Source organism: Nyctibius grandis, chromosome 6, assembly GCF_013368605.1.
Source record: "Nyctibius grandis isolate bNycGra1 chromosome 6, bNycGra1.pri, whole genome shotgun sequence".
In the NCBI taxonomy this organism is placed as follows: domain Eukaryota; kingdom Metazoa; phylum Chordata; class Aves; order Nyctibiiformes; family Nyctibiidae; genus Nyctibius; species Nyctibius grandis.
In genome coordinates, this window is record NC_090663.1 from 42,852,000 (window position 1) to 42,873,864 (window position 21,865).

At 40.5% G+C, this 21,865-nt stretch overlaps 1 protein-coding gene across 4 annotated transcripts in view; it reads left to right on the forward strand.

Moving 5' to 3' along the window:
* The window catches only part of GLRA3 (glycine receptor alpha 3), a 103,191-nt gene that overhangs the window by 39,565 nt on the left and 41,761 nt on the right, over positions 1-21,865 (forward strand). For all 4 annotated transcript variants that reach the window (XM_068403639.1, XM_068403640.1, XM_068403641.1 and 1 more), the window contains 2 exons: positions 6,647-6,870; positions 17,177-17,259. In XM_068403639.1, coding sequence (XP_068259740.1) covers positions 6,647-6,870; positions 17,177-17,259 — 307 coding nt within the window. The remainder of the gene's footprint in view (positions 1-6,646; positions 6,871-17,176; positions 17,260-21,865) is intronic.

A 21,865-nucleotide genomic window follows, 5' to 3' on the forward strand; every position in this document is an offset into this window, starting at 1 on the left:
AACCCTGAAGAAAAGAAAGTAAGTGACATTCATCTATCCGAGGCAGAACGTTAGCAGAGGCCATACCACTTCAGATTCCAAGGTTATGAAAGCAGGTGACACACCTAGGAAGAGCACTTGGTGCACGAGTAGTGTATATACTTATTTGCTGAACTCTGAATTTTGATTTTGTAAGGGAATCTGAGACATTTGATATTACAGGTAGCAATTTTGAATTCCTAGTTTTAGCTAGTTCTTTGCCAAGTAATTCTAGTTCTGTTGACTTCAATATGAGTATTGCTGGACAGTTATTGGAGCTAAACTCCACAAAGAAATTAGGAAAAATTTAAATAAAACTTTAACAAAACTCTTCACAGGACACCCACCTGGACACTTAGTAGTTCAGAAGTGTAAGAAAAGCAAACAAAACCAAACAAAAACTCAAAAAAAACAAACCAAACTAAAACCCCAGAAAGATTAAAAATATTAGTGAACACCTTAAAATCTGCTTTTATACATCCATGGACAAAGAAAAAGAGAGCTTTTCATCCAAAATCCATCAACAGTCTTTTCTGAATAGCTCAAATAATTTCCTAAAGCTTCTTGAGATCAGAGGCAAGTTAGCCCTCACCCAAATCCCCAAACCATCTGGTCTGTCCTACTTAATAGAGGGGGTAAGAGCACCCACCATTTTCAAACTAGTTTAGGATTAGAGCTTTTATCCAGGAACCGGTAAGGCCTTACTGCTCATCCTCAGCCTTCAAGGACTCAAATCTGGAGATCCTAATCACTAACAAGGTGCTTAGCCAACTAACTTGAGGCAGGACTAGACAGGAAAGTTTTCCATGTCTTCATGTACGGAACTGCATACTTGTCCCTTATAACTGCACAATTGCAAGTGTCACCGGATTAGAAAAAAAAAAATGCAAGAGGAAAGCTTTCTCCTAAGGCACATCGATTAAGACATTCCTTTCTGAGGGAGGAATCCTGTGGTTCTGGAAAATTCACAAAGTTGCTTCTTACTGAGGGAGTGGTGCAGTACTGGAGTTGCTCCCAGCCTATCTATGGGTTCTGTAATTCCAGAGTGAGAATAATAGGGTCATCCTTAGTTTTACCCACTGCCAAAATCAGTTCTGGAAAGAGAGCTTCCACCTGTGGAAATATCCAGGGACAGATCATCAGGAAGGATTCTGTGAGTCAGACAAACTCTATCATAATCAATAGCATATCTATATTGCTTCTTGTAATGAACGCCCTACAGCTATTCAGTACAGAAAAGCATGTTCTTAGGGATGTTTGGCATTAGTCAAATCTTATTGCTCTGACACAGATTTGACGTGTCAATTAAAGTTAAGTACTCAGCGATCAATTTAATTTGCAGTTAATTTCTCTTTAGCTACTATGGTAAATCTCTGACAGATTAATGAGTTACAGTTAATCATGGAGCATGGAGTCTGTTGCAAGGTTTTTTTACTCATTAATTGAGCTACCATACAGCATAGATATATGCTCTAGCCTTGCTGCAGTTCAGACCTGTAATAATGTAAAGACGTAAAACAAAATAAGAGAGCAGTCCCTTTTTTCAATAATAAATCGTATCAGTGAAAAGATCACCAATGTTTATTAGCAGGAGAAGCAAAAGGATGATCCATTTCAGTCCAGCCTAAATATGTCGATAATTAAGGATATTCTTGTCCTTAGATGGCAATCAAGTCCTCAATTAAGTAGTAATGCAAGTCCTTCATATTACAGGTTTAAAGAAATCAAACTTTTCACAGAACTGGCTGTCCTAGCTAGTCCGATATCATCCTTTTCTGCACCTTCTTCTATATATTCTTTTTCTGAACATGCATGATTACAGATGAGGCCTTATCATAAATAATCTCAGTAATCATGGAATTCCGACTATTAAGCATGAGGAAACACAGGGGAATCCTTCAGATTACACAAACCATTTACATTTCTCAAATGTCACTGTGAATTTCAAGGATCTACTTTGATTTTGCAATGACATTGGTAACTTGCATGCAAAATGACCTATCAACTTAAGGAGATTACTTAAATTTAAATACTTGAGTTTCTATACTTGGGAAATTTCATCAAAGGCGTATTGAAATCATTAGCTGAATAGCTTTTGGTCCAATCTGAAACTTTCAGATATGCAAAGGAAAACTAAGGAAACTCCATCAATTTACCCAAAGTAATTAGGTTACCTAAAGTGCAGCCATAGTGCTTAGGGCCAGTGAACAAATTTAAAATGAAAAAGTGTTATTACCACAAAGTACTAATATGCCACAGGACATCCTGTCTAATTATGCTAATCAAGGGGGCAATAAAAGCATGTCAAGTTGTATGTTTTTCAGAGACTGAGATAGCACCTTTAGAAAATCTCACCAGTAAGAATTAAAACTATTAATGTGTTATGTAACATAGTAGCTTTTCATGTACAGCAATAAGAAGAATGCAAATCTGAGAGAAAACAACTATAACAATCTGTATCCACCAAGTCCCCACATTGTACTACCTTTCTATTAGTATAACAAAACACAAAATCATCCTTTAATTTTTGAGAAATATTCTCTCATGGTTTTCTAAAGTAAAAAAAAAAATAATTAATTCTTTCTATGGTAAACCAGGAAAGCAGATGTTACAAGGGGAAAACACATCTTAGAAACTGTGAAATAAAAAAGTTAGCATTAGTTTTTACTGCTCTCCCATAGCAGTAAAAAGTTTAGTACTATATTGGCTTGTGCAGCCCTAACCTGGTTTAGAACATAATCATTTTCTTAGTTTTCCATTTTATCTTCCAGCTCTGGAGTTAGTTTGTGGTGGGTTGACCTTGTCTGGATGCCAGGTGCCCGCCAAGCCACTCTATTACTCCCCTCCTCAGCAGGACATGGAGGAGGAGAAAATAAGATGGAAAAAAAGCTCATGGATCAAGATAAAGGCAGTTTAATAAAGCAAAAGCAAAGGCTGCGTGTGGAAGCAAAGGAAAACAAAAGATTTACTCTCTGCTTCCCATCAGCAGGTGATGTCCAGCCACTTCCCAGGAAGTAGGGCTTCAGTATGTGTAGCAGTTGCTCCAGAAGACAAATGTCATAATAATGAATGCCCCCGCCTCCTCCTCCTTTCTCTTAGCTTTTATTGCTGAGCAGATGTCATATGGTATGGAATATCCCTTTGATCAGTTTGGGTCAGCTGTCCTGGCTATGTCCTCTCCGGAGATCTTTCCCACATCCAGCCTGCTAGTTGGACAGACAGCCTTGATGCTGTGAGAGCACTGCTCAGCAGTAGCCAAAACACTGGTGTGTTACCAACACCTTTCTAGCTACCAATATAAAGCACAGCACTATGAGGGCTGCTATGGGGAAAATTAACTCCATCTCAGCCAGGCCCAATACAGTCTCAAGTCTAACATTTTTTTTTTCCAGAATATTACATCAAAATTAAAATATTAAAGGTAAAACTGCTAAGGGCTTTTAATTAACCTGTTGGCAGCATCACATTTAACAAATTACATCAAGATTAAGAAGTTAAAGTATATTGAACATAAAATGCATAAGGCAACCCATAATATTTTGTAGAATTAAGGCCAAATATATTTTTAATTTACACAAGAAACAAAATGGAAAATGAAGTGACATAAGCTCTACAACATTCCTTTTTAGGTTGGTGTACCGAGGATGTTGTGCTGAAATATGAAACTACTAATACTATTTCACTAGCAACTGAACACCTGATATCTCTGCACACAATAACATTTTTTTTGGGGGGGGGCGGGGGGGAAAGTTGGATAGAGGGAGAAGAATGATAACACACACAACTGTATGACTAAATAGTCTCATTCCCTATGGGATGATAAACAAATTCAATAAAACAAATAACCCACTACAGTTACAAAATTACACTTTGAAGTGGCTTTTCAAGACACTGGTTACTTTTTTAGGCCAGGATTCCCTTGGGTCTTATTCTTCCTGATGCATATTCCTCTCCCTTGTAACATCTGCTTAAACCATTTAAGACATGTAAACCATTCCCTGTTCCCTCCCATGACTCTAGTAGTTCCCTCTAGTTCTGCCTGACTTTTACTACAGATCACCCTGCTAATATTCATTCTTCACCTCAACCTTCATGAGAGCAGCGCTTTCCAGTATGTCTGTGATATCTTCTTAGGAACAGAGGATTGCATCCAGCTTTCATTACAACAAAGTGCCATAGTTATCAGATTTTAAAAAATTCTTCACAAGAACAATATTTCTCATAGTGCCTTTAAATTTACTCTTAGCAGTGTTCTTCAAAAGTCCATAAGATTTTCATGTTAAAATTTTACAGTGAGCTAGAACAAATAAAGCAAGAATCATTTGTCTAGATTTCACTTAGATGGATATATTAGTCAAAATTATAATAGTATTTGGAACTGCAACAGGTACAGTTCTGGAAGATTACTCATTTATGCATGAAAATTTGATGACTTGGTTCAAACGACAGCATTCAAAAATTATGAGAGCAAGTGGTATGCAATGCTCAAATGAAGAGCATATTTTGGAAATTTGCTTTTATATCTCTCTCAGATCTAGAAGGATTCCACATGCACTGCATATTAAAATGCGTTAAAGAAACCAGTGAGAGTTCAGCAATTAATATCTTGAGGATTTATGCAAAAGTTTCCATAAAGCAGCCTAACTATATTCTGTATGCTATAGGAATATAGCTCAATCTGTATCAGTACAATGAAGAAGAAATCAGCATATTTTGTAAGTATTTTAGATTTCAATATGTGCTGGAAGTTACTAACCACAATGTTAGCACTGAAATCCATAATGGCCTCAGCATGGACAGCAAAGAGCAATTACCTGATCTCCCAATTTTTATTTTGTTGAGTCCTCTGAAGCAGATGTACAGTATCCTGACCCTCTAAGAAAGTTCACCCTTTTTCCTTTGAAGCATTTCAAAGGACAGTGGAGCAAGTGTAGGCCCATAAATCAATCTCATTCTGTAGAACCAGGGTACAGCAGCTGTTCAGACTATGACAACCTTGAGGCTATAGAGGTGACTGTGGAAGTCACCACACCTCAAATGATGATTTCTCTCACTCCCCAAAGAATATACCCAGCACAGTTATTTGAGTTGGGAGTCATCCCTCTGGGCAAGTAGAATGTGAGAATAGTAATCCTCTTGTGGGAAACCAAATACATTCTGGCAGTTTGATTCTGCTCTCTGTTTGCTTCAAAGAACCCTACTTTTTTTAAAGCAATTAAGCCTTATGCTCACTGCATGTAATTATAAACTCATCATATTCTACAGAGAAAAGTAAAATAAATAGACATACTTCAGGTTATAGAAATTAAAAAGTAAAGCTTAAGTTTGGTTGAAGTGCAGACGAAGTCGTGAGAGCTGCAGCGCTCACATCCAGTGCCCCAGCTTTAGAGCTAATGTTTCCTTCAGTGCAACCATTCCACATATTAGGACAGGCAGTAGGGCTGTCGCTGCTCCCACATCCTGCTTCTTCCTGGCCTTTTGTTTTTATGAAAGAATTTGGAAGGGGAACTGGTACTACGTGGTATTTGGGATATCATGCAAAGAAATAGAGGTATTTTGGGGGTATTGTGTCCTCTTGCTGAATGGAAGACACCAAAATCTCAGTTCTGTGAACACTGAAGCACAGACTTGACTAAGGGTTTTGGCTTACTTTAGGAAAAAAAAAAAAAAAAGGCAGCTTGTTTCTACATCTGTAAAATACAAATCCCTGGCTTTGGTTTCATCATGCTATGGTGCTAATTATGAAAAATGCCAACAGCTTCTCTTAAGAACTTTTTATGGCTCTTGAGGCTGTCACTAGCCATGATGAAAAAGAAGGAAAATTTCTTTCAGTCCTTTTCTGAAAGGGGGGTTAACAAATTAATTTTTTTTTTTAATCAATTGATTAACAAATCCTATGCTTTTTCCATCTGGCACATAATGCTTCAATTTGGCCAATGAGCCTTTTTCATGTCTGCTGAAAAAAAAAATCTGAATTAATTTCATTCTCCAGGTGTAGTTTTCTTCTTACTGGCTTTGTCTTGAAAATTTATAAGGTTATATGAATATAAAATCCTCTACTGGGACTTTCTCTATATGGTATGCAGTATTTTCTGATTATCAAGCAACAAACAAGCAACTTGTACCTAAGCTAATTTATCATAAGGACTTATATGATCTCCGAGGAGGAACATGTGTCCTTCTCAGACAGCTGTATGGCAAGTTACTGCTCGCATGATTTTCAACAGGGAACTGAGGCACAGAAAGTCTAACTGATGAGTCTAAAATATGTAAGGATTCAAGAGAAAAAAAATAAATGAATGTAAGATCAAATGCTCCCAAACTCTTTTTATGCTTCTCTCATTTTGATTTCAAGACAAAGCTACTGTCGGGGTAGAGTTATATGGAGTTATATGAACTGTACACAGAGGTTGGGTTTCCTTAGCTTGGGATTTTTTCAATTGCCCTGAAATGCATCTTTATTCTTATCCATTGTGTCCCCACTAATACACATAGGTATCATGCTGGCATTCAGCTAAACAATTCTTTTGTCATCCACAGATGGACAGGGGATTACATGGCTAAGAAATTAAATAAATACTAAATCCCTACGCTTGATAAAGCTTTGCTTTTTTTCTCTTTCATTCAGGATTACCGAGTGAACATCTTTCTCCGTCAGAATTGGAATGATCCACGCCTCGCATACAGTGAATATCCAGATGACTCTTTAGACTTAGATCCATCCATGCTGGATTCAATTTGGAAACCCGATTTGTTCTTCGCTAATGAAAAAGGTGCCAACTTTCACGAAGTTACAACAGATAATAAGTTGTTGCGAATTTTCAAAAACGGAAATGTACTTTATTCCATTAGGTGAGTCTCTAAACAAATTATTTTTGACACATAGACGCTCAAAAGTGTACCTAAAAATTGCTGATGGGTATCTTCAGTTGCTAGTCATGCAGAACTATCACTGAAGTAGTTTTGAGTTTTGAATACAGAACTTCATCACCATTATTGTTCATTGTTGATACTAAAATAGAAAATGATCCCTCATTAGGCATGCACATGGTAAAAATAATAAGAAAAGTGTCTTTCCCATTTTAAAGTACAGATACTGAGCCTAGAGGAGCTAGGACACTTGCACAGAGCAGATAATCCTGGAGTATTATACTCTGAGCTGGCCTATGTATGAGTTTCACACACTGTAACCTCCAATGTAATGACTATCCAATGTTACTTCTGTTTCACCATTTTGGATATTGCAGTTGCACTTCAACATGGAAACATGACCTGTTTGAGGAAGCATGACATTGAGAGAATAGTTCACTTACTGCTGGAGATGGAGAGAAAAGTGGAAAGCAAACTTTTCAAAAGGTTTAAGAAGCTGCAAGCAGCAATTATAACTATTGACAAAATCTAGTTATCCTACTTCTTTTCTCTTCTATTCTCCCCACTTTCCTTTAATTAATACAGGCATCAGCAGGCATTTTACCACTATCTTCAAAAACCTGATCTAATGAGAAATACATTGGATATAAGTATACTAATGCCCCATTAAACATGTTATAGATTTGGTATTTATACAGTGATCTACTTGTGCAAATGTTACACTTTTCAAAATAAATATACCTCTTATCCACTTAGTGTTTTGCTTTGCATGCTTTTATGATACTGCATTAATGGGTAATTGGACTTATTAAGCCCCCACTGTCTCCAGGGGGCCCTGGAGACAGAGGATAAAAAGAAGGCAGAGTTACTGAATGCCTTCTTTGCCTCTGTCTATACTGTTGGAGGCTGTCCTGAGGAGCCCCGGACCCCTGAGGCCCCAGAAGAAGTCAGGATAGAGGAGGAATCTGTCTTGGTAGATGAGGGCTGCGTCAGGGACCAATTAAGCAATCTGGACATCTATAAATCCATGGGCCCTGATGGGATGCACCCGCGGGTGCTGAGGGAGCTGGCGGAAGTCATTGCTAGGCCACTCTCCATCTTCTTTGCTAAGTTGTGGGCAACGGGAGAGGTGCCTGAGGACTGGAGGAAAGCGAATGTCACTCCAGTCTTCAAAAAGGGCAAGAAGGAAGAGCCGGGTAACTATAGACCGGTCAGCCTCACCTCCATCCCTGGAAAGGTGATGGAACAACTTGTCCTTGGTGCTGTCTCTAGGCACATCAAGGATAGGGGGATCATTAGGGGCAGTCAGCATGGCTTCACCAAGGGGAAGTCATGCTTAACCAACTTGATAGCCTTTTATGAGGACGTAACCCGGTGGATAGATGATGGTAAAGCTGTGGATGTGGTCTATCTCGATTTCAGTAAAGCGTTTGACATGGTCTCCCACAGCATCCTTGCAGCTAAACTGAGGAAGTGCGGTCTGGATGATCAGGTGAACTGGCTGAAGGAAAGAAGCCAGAGAGTGGTGGTCAATGGGACAAAGTCCAGTTGGAGGCCTGTGTCTAGCGGAGTCCCGCAAGGGTCGGTACTGGGACCAGTACTATTCAATATATTCATTAATGACTTGGATGAGGGATTAGAGTGCACTGTCAGCAAGTTCGCTGATGACACAAAACTGTGAGGAGTGGCTGATGCGCCGGAAGGCTGCGCAGCCATTCAGAGAGACGTGGACAGGCTGGAGAGTTGGGCGGGGAGAAATTTAATGAAATATAACAAGGGCAAGTGTAGAGTCCTGCATCTGGGCAAGAACAAAACCATGTATGACTACAAGCTGGGGACAGACCTGTTGGAGACCAGCATAGGGGAAAGGGACCTGGGGGTCCTAGTGGACAGCAGGATGACCATGAGCCAGCAGTGTGCCCTTGTGGCCAAGAAGGCCAATGGCATCCTGGGCTGTATTAGAAGGGCTGTGGTTAGCAGGTCCAAGAGAGGTTCTCCTCCCCCTCTACTCTGCCCTGGTGAGGCCGCATCTGGAGTATTGTGTCCAGTTCTGGGCCCCTCAGTTCAAGAAGGACAGGAGACTGCTAGAGAGAGTCCAGCGCAGAGCCACGAAGATGATTAAGGGGGTGGAACATCTCCCTTATGAGGAGAGGCTGAGGGAGCTGTGTCTCTTTAGCTTAGAGAAGAGGAGACTGAGGGGTGACCTCATTAATGTTTATAAATATGGAAAGGGCAAGTGTCATGAGGATGGAGCCAGGCTCTTCTCAGTGACATCCCTTGACAGGACAAGGGGCAATGGGTGCAAGCTGGAACACAGGACATTCCACATAAATATGAGGAAAAACTTCTTTACGGTGAGGGTGACCGAACACTGGAACAGGCTGCCCAGAGAGGTTGTGGAGTCTCCTTCTCTGGAGACATTCAAAACCCGCCTGGACGTGTTCCTGTGTGATATGATCTAGGTAATCCTGCTCCGGCAGGGGGATTGGACTAGATGATCTTTCGAGGTCCCTTCCAATCCCTAACGTTCTGTGATTCTGTGATTCTGTGACTTTCTGAAGAGACATCAGGAATCTGTAAAACAGTTTGTATACTAAAAAAAAAAGAAAACATTTGTGTCTTGCATGGATGTATCAGTGGCAAGGAAGTCTCCTTCCTCCCTCCTTCCAGTGCAAGTGGGCAGCATCTTGTCAAGCTTACACAGAGACAAAGGGTTGAGTTAAAATTCCTATGAGCATTTCATATCAAAAAGGAGGTTAGTCTGCCAGTCTGGGAATATAATCATTCTTCAGTGTCACAGCATGCATTCTGTCACTAGAAACAGATGGAAAACAAGTAAAAAGGATTCCTTCTCTGGACCCAAGTAGAAGATAGAGCTAAATCAATTCTCTCCAGATTGAGTCACCCTGAGAGGCACTGGCAGTTGCTCCACTCTAATCAAATAATTCCTCCTCCTTGCCATACTCCCTCCAGATACACACAATACAGAGTCTAGACACCACCACTCAACTGAAGCAAGTTTGGACTGCAACTTCAATAGAATTCAGACCAAGTTCATGGTCACATGAAAAGGGGGGAAAAAAACAAACATGAGAAATACTATAATATTCAATTATAAAAGAAAACATTGACTGTGATGAAAGCACATGCCAGATAGCTCCTCTGTTGCTTATGAAGCCAGAAAGTTTATGTTGCCATGGTTTAATTAAGAACTATTACAATTTCTGAAACAAATTTAAAATCATACAACTGGCATCTAGTTGAGCTGTTATGTGAATTTGAGTCAGTTAAGCTTTTGATGAGGGGAGACATGCTAATTGCTAATGTGCTGATATTAGAAAAAAAAAAAAAGAGAAGATTTCTAAATTTGCTTTTTCCTTTCATTCCCTAATGTCTCCTCCTCCACTAATTGCATTGGAACAATTCAGACAAAAAAATAACGAGAAAGTTCCAGTTCCTGATTCAATGAATACTTAATATGAAATACTAAAATACTTACTGAAGCACCAAGTCCAAGTGCCTCTTCCCTGAAATAACTTACCATGTTACTAGCCTACTAGTCATATTTTGCATTTGGAACAATTTTAAATAGCATGGGAATAGAGCCAGGGTCTGAGTTCCCTTCTCAGGCTCTCTCCCTTCACCTCTGTCACTGGCAGGCTAAACAGAAGTTATAGCAACAAAGAATCAAGAAGCTTTGGAGAGGGAAAAAGTAGAGTAAAAGGAATATACAGCCATGCTTGCCACCTACTTCCCACTTCCCCTTAGCCCCAATGCCAAAAACAGGGGAATGGGTTTTAGAAAGGGGTATTAGAGAACTGTCATTCTAGAAAAGCCTTATATGTAAGGAATTAAACACAAGCTCCTCAGATTTTTGGAGAACATTCTATCAATTGAACTGATAAATGAATATGGGGCAAAATTTTCATGAAAGATATTTTCTAGCAAGAAGAAAGGTGCAGTCTTGACCATGAATGATGACTGGATACCTAAACATGGCTGGTGAGGCAAAATGCAGAGTCATAGAATTGTTTAGGTTGGGAAAGACCTTTGAGATAGAGTACAACCGTTAACCTAGCACTGCCAAGTCCACCATTAACTTATGTCCCTAAGCACCACATCTACACGTCTTTTAAATACCTCCAGGGATGGTGACTCCACCACTTCCCTGGTGTCACGGTTTAAAGCTGGGCTAGCTATTAACCAGGTGGCAGATGCTCTCTGTTAACCCTCTCCCCCCCCCCCCAAGGGAAAGGGAAAAGGGAGAGAGACTTATGGGTTGAAAAGTTAAAACAGTTTTAATAAACTATAATAATGACAAAGAGTATAATAACAATAATAATAGAAAAAACCAAATATATACAAATACGTACAAAATCAAGATCAAGAGCTTGGAAATCCTCCTCAGGCAGAGTTGCTCCTCCCAGCACAGGCAGAGGAGAAAATGCAATAGCTCTCCCTGCCATCACACCTGCAGGCTTTTAACTGGAAAACTGGCAAAGCTGGTACCAATCAGTGGGAGACAGGAGGGCCCCTCCCTCCTGGGCCCCACCTCCAGGAGGCAGTGGGTTAGTGATAAATAGGAAAGTGAGAATGACGTGTGTGGGATGGAATACCTCGTTGGTCAATCTTGGGTCACCTGCCCTGTCTGCTCCCCCCTGCAGCTGCGACCCCCCTTTGGCTCTTCACTCGTAAGCAGTGAGGAATTTAGCAGTGACCTTGGTTTCTCTAAGACTAATTGGCCTGGTTTGGGCCAAACCAGGACATTCCACCCCTTATTCCATACCATTCATGTCATACTCAGATCACCACTACCTTTTCATTTTCAAATATATATACACATATCACTAGTTTATGATTCATCTCTATACAAAAAGTTCATTAAGTTCATTTGGTTCAGGATTGTGGGTTTCCATCTGGATAGCAGTCTCTCAGCAGTCTCTCTTTCGTCATGGTTCGTGCCCACGGGTTGCAGGTTAAAGATGTCAGACTCGAGGAGGTTACTGGACGCCACTTGATGAAGCTAGTTCCGGTCTCATCAACACTGTCTTAACCTGAAAGACACTTATGCAGCAACAACATACAGTTCAGACTTAAGTAGTCTCACCCAGAATCAGATCACCTTCAGGGACACATTGGACTTCACCATCTTGCAACATCACCCACCAAGTACATCCAGGTCCCTGAGCAAAAGCAATCCCACGAATGGGTTTACCTTTGCCCGTTGCAGGAAGAATCCAGACAGTTTTTCCCAATAGATTCCTTTCATGCACCACAGGGACTTTATCTCCTTCTACTGTATGTAGAAGGTCTGACTGAGCAGGGCCAGCTCTATTGATAGAGCCCCTGGTGTTAACTAACCAGGTAGCTTGTGCCAGATGTTTATCCCAGTTTTTAAAGGTTCCACCCCCCATTGCTTTCAGGGTAGTTTTTAACAGCCCATTGTACCGTTCAATGCCATGCTCTTTGGCCCAGTTGTCTATGAGACTGTTTTTGAAATGAGTCCCATTGTCCGACTCAATTCTCTCTGGCATGCCGTGTCGCCACAAGATTTGCTTTTCGAGGCCCAGAATAGTGTTCCGGGCAGTGGCATGGGGCACAGAGTATGTTTCCAACCATCCGGTGATCGCCTCCACCATGGTAAGCACATAGCGTTTACCCTGGCGGGTTTGAGGGAGTGTGATATAGTCAATTTGCCAGGCCTCCCCATATTTATATTTCAACCACCGCCCCCCATACCACAAAGGTTTTAATCGTTTGGCTTGCTTAATTGCGGCGCATGTTTCACAGTCATGGATAACCTGTGCAATAGAGTCTATGGTTAAGTCCACCCCTCGGTCACGAGCCCATCTGTATGTTGCATCTCTTCCTTGATGACCTGAAGTGTCATGAGCCCACCGAGCTAAAAATAGTTCACCTTTGTGTTCCCAGTCCAAATCTATTTGGAACACTTTAGCAGCTTGATCCGCTTGTTGGTTGTTTCGATGTTCCTCAGTTGCCCGACTTTTAGGTACGTGAGCATCTACGTGACGTACCTTCACAACTAGTTTCTCCAGCCGAGCAGCAATATCTTGCCACAATTCAGCAGCCCAAATAGGTTTACCTTTGCGCCGCCAGTTGCTTCGCTTCCACTGCTTTAACCACCCCCACAAGGCATTTGCCACCATCCATGAGTCAGTATAAAGATACAGCCTTGGCCACTTTTCTCGTTCAGCAATGTCTAGAGCCAGCTGGATGGCTTTTACCTCAGCGAATTGACTTGATTCACCTTGTCCTTCTGTGGCTTCTGTGACTCGTCGTATGGGACTCCATACAGCAGCTTTCCACTTCCGATGCTTTCCTACAAGACGGCAGGATCCATCGGTGAACAGGGCATACTGCTTCTCATCCTCTGGTAGTTCATTATATGGTGGAGTTTCTTCAGCACGTGTCACCTCAATTAAGAAATGGATTCGTGCTGCTCACAGGGACTGGACCTTCATTTCTCCTATTCACACTTGGGAAAAAGTGATTTGAGGCCCATCTACCCTGACTAGGGTCCTGCTCACTGGTAACTGGAGCAGCCATCCTTCTAGAAAAATTCTCTCTGGTATTTCTTTTAGCTTGCAACTCACGTACTCGTGCCTGTAGGGTACTGGTAGGTTGTCCATGCCATCTGCTCATGTCCTCCCCATAACCACGCAGGGCAAACCACAGGATACCTCGTGATGTGTTCTGTTTCCTTTGAGCCGGTCCTGTAGGAGACCGTTTTCTCCTAACAGCTGCAACGCGCGCCTGTGTAGGTAGAGAGTCAAGTTTATTCTCGATCATGGACAGTTTGTCTGACAGTTGTTTAAATGAGTCCTTGTTCTCCTTAGTCAGTTTTTCCACAGCCGAGATGCGTGCCTGCAGTGGGGAAGAAATACTATCTTCATACTGTCGCATACAGTTAGCCATTTCGCCCACAGTAGAATGTGCCATATCATCTTCTCCCCATACCAATATTGACAATGTATGGGTATATGTCGGTGGAGCATTCTTCACAACCTTCCGGAACATGGATCGGTTGCATTCCACTTCATCAGGATCTACAGGATCTACAATGTCCCGTGGGTGTCTATAAATGATCTCTTGCACAGCCAGTTCTCTAAGGTAGTTAATACCTTTTTCTATAGTGGTCCATTTGCTTAGGTGGCTCATAACATCATCTTTGTAGGGATACCTGCTCTTTACAGCTGACAAGAGTCGCCTCCAGAGACTGATAGTGTTTGACTTTCTTGCGAGCGCCTTATCAATACCACCATCTCTGGACAGGGATCCCAACTGTCTGGCTTCTTTGCCATCCAATTGCATGCTGTCTGCCCCATTATCCCAGCATCGGAGCAACCAGGTAATAATAGGTTCACCGTCATAACGGCTGAAGTCTTTCCTTATATTTCTCAGGTCCTTCAGGGATAAGGAGTGGTAGGTTATCTCTACGTCCGAGTCCTCCTCTTGTGATAGTTCTGCTTTAGAAGGACCTTTCTTCTGTGATGGGTCTGCTTTAAAAGGACGATCAAGGAAACCCCCATCTGTGTCAGGCCCTAACTCTGCCTGAGAAGGGCCCTCACCTGGGTCATATGATGGCTCTGCCTTAGAAGGCTCTGAGTCATCATCCTTCACTTTACTAGCTGATTTCTTTTGGTATTTCTTTCTGGTTACAGGAGCAATTGGTAGAGATTCGATAGATGCTGGAGTCTGAGTAGATGCAGTGGCTGTCTTGGGAGTGCTGAGAGTCTGAGTAGCTGCAGTGGCCATCTTGGGGGGTGTAGCAGCTGTGGTACAGGCTGCCGAGGCTTCAGTGGGTTTAGTGGCTGTAGCGGTAGTACACACTGTAGGATCTGAGGTGGCTGCATAACACCTACAACTGTCCCTGCACCGATATTTAATCTTATCCCACATCAGAAACACATTCAGGACAACCAAAAATAAAAACATGCCACCTAGACAGCACCATCCTAATTTCGCAAAATCTAGTGGAATCAGCTTGGCAGAAAAGGAGAAGGTACTATTTCCCAAAGTAAAACTGGAAGTGTAATCATTAACAGAATCAGCTAAAGGACGCCTGGAGCGTGCAGATAAAGTCGCTGCTACTGATTCGCGATTAAAGCTGCCCATCATTGTGTCATAGAGATAAGAGATCGGAATAGGAACTGCCCAGTTTATCACAGCATAAATCAGTATCAAACCCCATACCAAAACAATACATTTCGACCAGCGCCCACTGCTAAACTGCATGTAAACATTCATAAGAAGCAAGCAATAACACAGTGCCCACGGCAGGTAAGGCATCATTGCAATACTCAACTGTGAAAGAAACTCCATAAAAAGATGAGATAACACAGCATTCAAAAATGACATCACTATCTTCACTATCTGTTTTAACTTTCCAACCCCTCATAAATCTCAAAGGAAGAAATCTGATATTCTCTCAGCTGAGCTCTCCGGGTCTCCTCCCACCAGAGCCAGGATTCAACTTATCAGAGCAACCTGTTGGAGTTTCTCTCAAGCCCCACGTTGGGCTCCAATTAAATCTGTCACGGTTTAAAGCTGGGCTAGCTATTAACCAGGTGGCAGATGCTCTCTGTTAACCCTCTCCCCCCCCACCCTAAGGGAAAGGGAAAGGGAAAAGGGAGAGAGACTTATGGGTTGAAAAGTTAAAACAGTTTTAATAAACTATAATAATGACAAAGAGTATAATAACAATAATAATAGAAATAACCAAATATATACAAATATGTACAAAATCAAGATCAAGAGCTTGGAAATCCTCCTCAGGCAGAGTTGCTCCCCCCAGTACAGGCAGAGGGGAAAATGCAGTAGCTCCCCCCAGCACAGGCAGAGGGGAAAATGCAGTAGCTCTCCCTGCCATCACACCTGCAGGCTTTTAACTGGAAAATTGGCAAAGCTGGTACCAATCAGTGGGAGACAGGAGGGCCCCTCCCTCCTGGGCCCCACCTCCAGGAGGCAGTGGGTTAGTGATAAATAGGAAAGTGAGAATGACGTGTGTGGGATGGAATACCTCGTTGGTCAATCTTGGGTCACCTGCCCTGTCTGCTCCCCCCTGCAGCTGCGACCCCCCCTTCGGCTCTTCACTTGTAAGCAGTGAGGAATTTAGCAGTGACCTTAGTTTCTCTAAGACTAATTGGCCTGGTTTGGGCCAAACCAGGACACCTGGGAACCCTGTTCCCACGCTTGACAACCCTTTGAGTGAAAAAATCTTTCCTAATATCCAATCTAAACCTCCCCTGGTGCAAATTGAGACAGTTTCCTTTCATCCTACCACTTGTTACTTGGGAGAAGAGACCAACACCCACCCCACTACAGCCTCCTTTCAGATACTTGTAGAGAGTGATAAGGTTTCCCCTGAGCCTTCTTTTCTCCAGGCTAAACAATCCCACTTCCCTCAGCTGCTCCTCATAAGACTTGATCTCTAGACCCTTCACCAGCTTTGTTGCCCTTCTCTGGACTCACTCCAGCACCTCAATGTCTTTCTTGTAGTGAGGGGCCCAAAACTGAACACAGTATTCGAGGTGCGGCCTCACCAGTGCCGAGTACAGGGGGACGATCACTTCCCTAGTCCTGCTGGCCACACTATTCATATGCCTTTACCTCTTATATTCTTCTTTCTAATTCCTCTGAGAAGTATCACTCTAAAGATAAGTTATTGTATTGATACAAAATGTAAAAATGTCTCTTTTGCCTATAGGTTGCAAAGTATTTCACAGGAAGTATCAGGACTAACGTCAAACAGCTGCAGCTTAAAATTATAGGCATATTTCAGTCTACCATCAATATCAAAATGTTATCTTAAACCTTTTTGTTGACAATTTAAGCACCTTATTTTAGGACAATAACACATAAATTACTTTGCCACCATGATTTGTAGCTGACATCTGTTATGAAATTCTTGCAAATCTGGACAAATTTTATGTCAAGGGTTTGAAATACTGTTACAGTACAATAATTCTGCTGTAGCACAAAAAAAGCATGCTGCTCTAGCATTCCTTTAGACTTCCCATAAAGTTAGGCAACCCTACTGAAAAACGTGATTTTCTGAAAGTCTGTAATAATTTTTTTCCATGTTGTCATACTAGGCTGAGCGAGTGAAATGGGTTCAGCTAATATACATCTCTTTTGAGAGCTTTCTAATGAAAAAACATATTTTCTTCTATTTCTAATGACTTCCAGTGTTTTCATGCATTCTTCCATGCAGTTCTATGACATTTTTGTGGTATATTTTTAACACTTTTTTTTTGTGTTCTTTCAGATTGACTTTAATACTGTCCTGTCCGATGGATCTCAAAAATTTTCCAATGGATGTGCAAACATGTATAATGCAGCTGGAAAGCTGTAAGTTTCAGTAATGTATTATCCTATAAATACTTTTGTAGGGATTACAACAGCTATGCAGGAGGTAGAAAGACCTTTTGTAGTGGTACAAGAACATATTTTCAAAAAAAAGAATCCTCTATATTACCAAAAGAATCTGTGAAAGATACATGATTTTCAAAGGAAGAGATTCCTTCATCCTTGTTTGTACTGATAATCAACAGTTTTGTGTAAAACTAAAGTTACTACTAAACTTAAGCACTCAGTGCCAGTTTACCTTTAAGCAAAATTTATGCGTATAGGGATTCACCATTAATTCTTCCCTGTGTTCACACGTACAGGGGGACAGTAATATGGAAGAGCATAAAGGAAACATAAGAATAACTTAAGGGAGTGATTTATGTGACTATCCTGAAATTGATAACACAGTGTGCTTAAAAGCTGGAAACAATATGATATATACTGAGTCCCTGCTCTTCAGATTCCTGCCCTAGCTCTTCAACATGCCTACATGTTATAGCTACATGTCTGTAGTTTTTACTTAATCATCCTAGAAGGGATCAGGGAAAGGGTTTACTACAAGGAAGAACTGTGGAAGATTGCACACCATGTATATGTATATATGTATATATGTATATGCCCAATTACCTACATTGGGTATGTCACTTACACAACCCTCATCCCCTCAACTGGGGCAGCACCTTGGATCACTGGAACACCCCCCAGAAAATCTTGGGAAGGGCTGTAGAACCCCTGCGTTATGAGGAGGAAGAAGTCCATACAAGGAGTCCTTCTAGAAAGAAAAAAAGACCTGATAGCTTTCTAGCACAGAGGAGGTCTGACAGTTTGACCAAACCTGGTGTTACACTAGAATTTCAATGGAAAAAGCGAAATTACAACTCCATGTGTTTTAAATATTATCTTCATAAAGCCCTATCTGCATTATACACATATACTCTGAGGAGAGCAGAGAAGGTAAAACCAGCTTAGACAAGATAGGCTTCTTTGCAGAATTATCTTTCAGTTAACAACAATACTTTTTATGTGAAATAAAATTAGCATTTGTTAACTCAACCCATCATATAGTGTACTTATCTCCCTTGATATCTTGCTTAGAACATAAAAGAGGATGGAAAGTATACAGCAGCTGTGCCATTTCAAGGCACACACAAACAGGCAAAAAGCCAAAACCACGGGTTCTGTCTGATGCTATGATATGAGCTAACACAGAATATGTGAGGAGGAAGGCACAGATATGCATTAAATTCTCATTTTCTTTGTGATATGAAGTATTTGGGAATTGCCTTTTCCCCTTAAAATGAGAGGACTTTGGAAGAGATTCCTAGCAGAAAAATCCTCTTAATGATGTGAATAACAAAACCAAAATAAAGTAAAGAAGTCTTTAAAAGATTTCAGCAATATGAAGTTTGTGAAAATTAAGAAAGGGGAAAACCAGATAAATAAGTACCCAACTTAATGTCATATTTAGATTTACAGTTTTAGGGTCAATAAGTAAAATATTTCAGAAAATAGTTTTCTGCATATAGAATGAACATTAGATTATTTGAAATATATTATAGATCAGAAACACAACATACGTAATTTGATTGAAGTATTTCTTGTTTGGGTTTTTTTTTGTTTTACTGGAACAAAGGAGCATCTAAGAGAAGGGGGAGGTAATTATTTATCAGTCAGTATGTCAGAACTGTTGTATGGGTAATGGTATGCTTTTACAAAAAATTGCAGGGTGAGTATGAAAGCCAGATCTATCTTTCATTACAATGGACAGATGGTAATATCATAAAGCAGGCTTTCAATATGAGGGCAATGGCTGAATCTGACAGCAGAAATTTTCTTGACTAAAATTGAGAGATAGTTATTTGCTGCAAAAGTCAAGGAATTTAGGGCATTACATATTCAGCATTTAGGCAAAACTCCACAGTTAACCCAAGTGTATAATCCTACTAATAACCTATGTCACCTTTATAATTAATGTGACTAAATAAAAGGTAAATATGAGGCAGTTGTATCGGAGTACATACAGATGGCAGGTATACTCACTATATACAATTATACTTTAAACAAAGTATCATAGTATCTAACTGAACAAGCGAAAGGCATAATTTAAAAAAATTTGTTTAAACAGTTATGAAATTGTTGCTTTAACAAATTCATAAAACTCAACTGTATTTTTCCTCTCCTTCAGCCCTTGTGAGGGCAGGTCATAGAACAACTGAGCATTCTTGAACAAACAGGCATCTGTTTTGCTTTATAGAAACCTTTCAGGAGCTCACAATTCCCACAAACTGAACCATAGGAAAGCCATACTTATTAGTTCAATAGCACTGTAGATGTTCTACTGTATTTTCCAGCAGAACATTTTTCACTGAAGTCTTGTTTTTAATCATTCAGTTCAGTGGGAGTAAATTCCCTGCTGCACATTCACATGGTAGAGAGAGGCAATGTTCACAAAAGAGCTGAACAAAATACAAATGAGTGCTTCCAAAACTTCTAGTTACAGAGAAAGATCAAATTTGATTTCATAAGGAAGTTACAAGTAATAAACTTTTCCCCATATCACTGTGTTTAAATCTGTTTTACCTGTAACTCCAGACACTGAAAAATAGAGACTACGGCCAAAGTAGCTGCCTAAGGCAGAAAATTTTGCAGCATGTGGGAGCTCTGACTGTACCTACATGTCTGATAGCAGAATAACAAGTTAGGTTTGCAAGAACAAGACAGCAGTTCCCTGAAACTGAGAGAAATTGCTTGGGACAGATCCAAAGAAGACAGGCACAGTGACATAATTTCCAAGCTCCTAGACCTTCAAGAGCAGGAAGTCACCTGCTCAAACCCAGTTTCTCTATACAGGAAGTACAGGAGGGGAAATAGACACCTCGGAGGAGTTACAAAAATATCTATATGCTGGACAGGAGAGTACCTAGGTAAAAAAAAATGTTTTATATGAGTCCAAACTCTGACCAATTTCCAAAACTTAGAAAAAGGTAAGCAGAAACGTTCAAATTCCAGAGTCTTTGGCTAAGAACAGGCATCCAGTTCTCTTTAAAATTATAGAAGAAAAAAGGAGGGTGGGTGCATTTAGCATATCCCAGGCTTCATATAAAATCTCCTCAGGTAAGAACTGACATCACCCTGAGAGCCTGAATCCATCCTAGTATCTCTCATTTCTAGGTCACAACATCATGCTCTCTGGGGGCTGTCTGGCTTACATATTTTGGTGCCCAGTGAGACAGCCTAAACAGGGGGATCAAAGCACTAACCCTGGTGGTTAACATGCTGTCTGAGGAAGTGGAAGATGTGGGGTTTCAAAACTGAGAACACAGTCCACTCATGTCATAAGTCAATGATCTGATCATCAGGCTGTGTTATAAAAACCAAAGTGGTTGCAGGAGCGAAACAGCATCAGCCATGCTTCCAGATGTATCTTTTTAAAGTGATGATCCTTGCTGCTTCTTTCCACTGAGTACCAAGTTAGGCAGGACATCGCACCATTATGACTTTACAAGACCCATTTATCTCACAGTTTCTTTAGATTGTATCTGATCTTGCAAGCCTTGCTCCTGCATATGTCGCTAAGCAAATTAGACTGTTTCTAACAAATCACTCTTTCTTATTCATCTTACCACCAAGCTGCAAAGAAAGACTGACAGTTATTTATAAAGGACACATCGCAGGTTTTACCTCTGCTATAAAATAATAATTTCGTTTAGTACTAGATACTTTCCTTCAATATTGATATTGTTGCTCCAGCATAGAAATCTCTATGAGGAAGATTCATGTATAGCTTTTCTTTCCAAATGATACTTTTATTGTTAGCCATGTCATGTAAAGTTTTTTCTAGGGTCAGTCTAAGCAGCTGGATTTGCCCTGGTTCAAGTACTTTACTTATATCATGAAGTGTCTGAAAAGTATTTGAATGGAAAATGTCTTCTATTTTTAAAGGATTTGTTTTACCAAATGATTTCTTAGCAACTAGAATGAGCTGCTTTTGTATCTTAGAAAGGAAACAAACAAAAATGCACATATAAAATAATCCCTTCTACATTTCTATGCCTTACACCAGGGCGGCCTGTAGGCATATGAGATAATTTTAGTTTTATTCTGCTGAATAAGATACAAAGAAATGTCAGCTAGATACATATTAATTTCTGTGGCCTGTCTCCCAGCAAAGAAATGGTTTTCTTTCATCTGCTAGAGCTTGTTGTCTCTCTCTTTTTTAAGTTTCACTTTTATCTCACAGCATTCCTTTATTCATATATTACAATTATAACTTTGTGACATTCAACATTCCTGAATTTTCGAAGAATAGTGAAAAGACTAACTCAGTTACAAAAGAAGATATATATTATGAAAAGCAACATATGTAAGGGAGAAAGCACCTGCTCACCTCATAATTTTATTTTGATGCTTTTTTTCCCCTTTTGATTTATGGAGGCTTTTTAGTCTTTCTAAGCAATCATCCTCCTGTCTTTTGGATTTTTAGAGAAAATTCACTCCGTACTACATGATGCTGTTACCTGAACAGTACAATTTCTTTCCTCCCAGTCTCTAAATTGGAGATTGTGCAAATGGAAAGATCTGTAAGCAGGCTACAGCAGTACTGGCT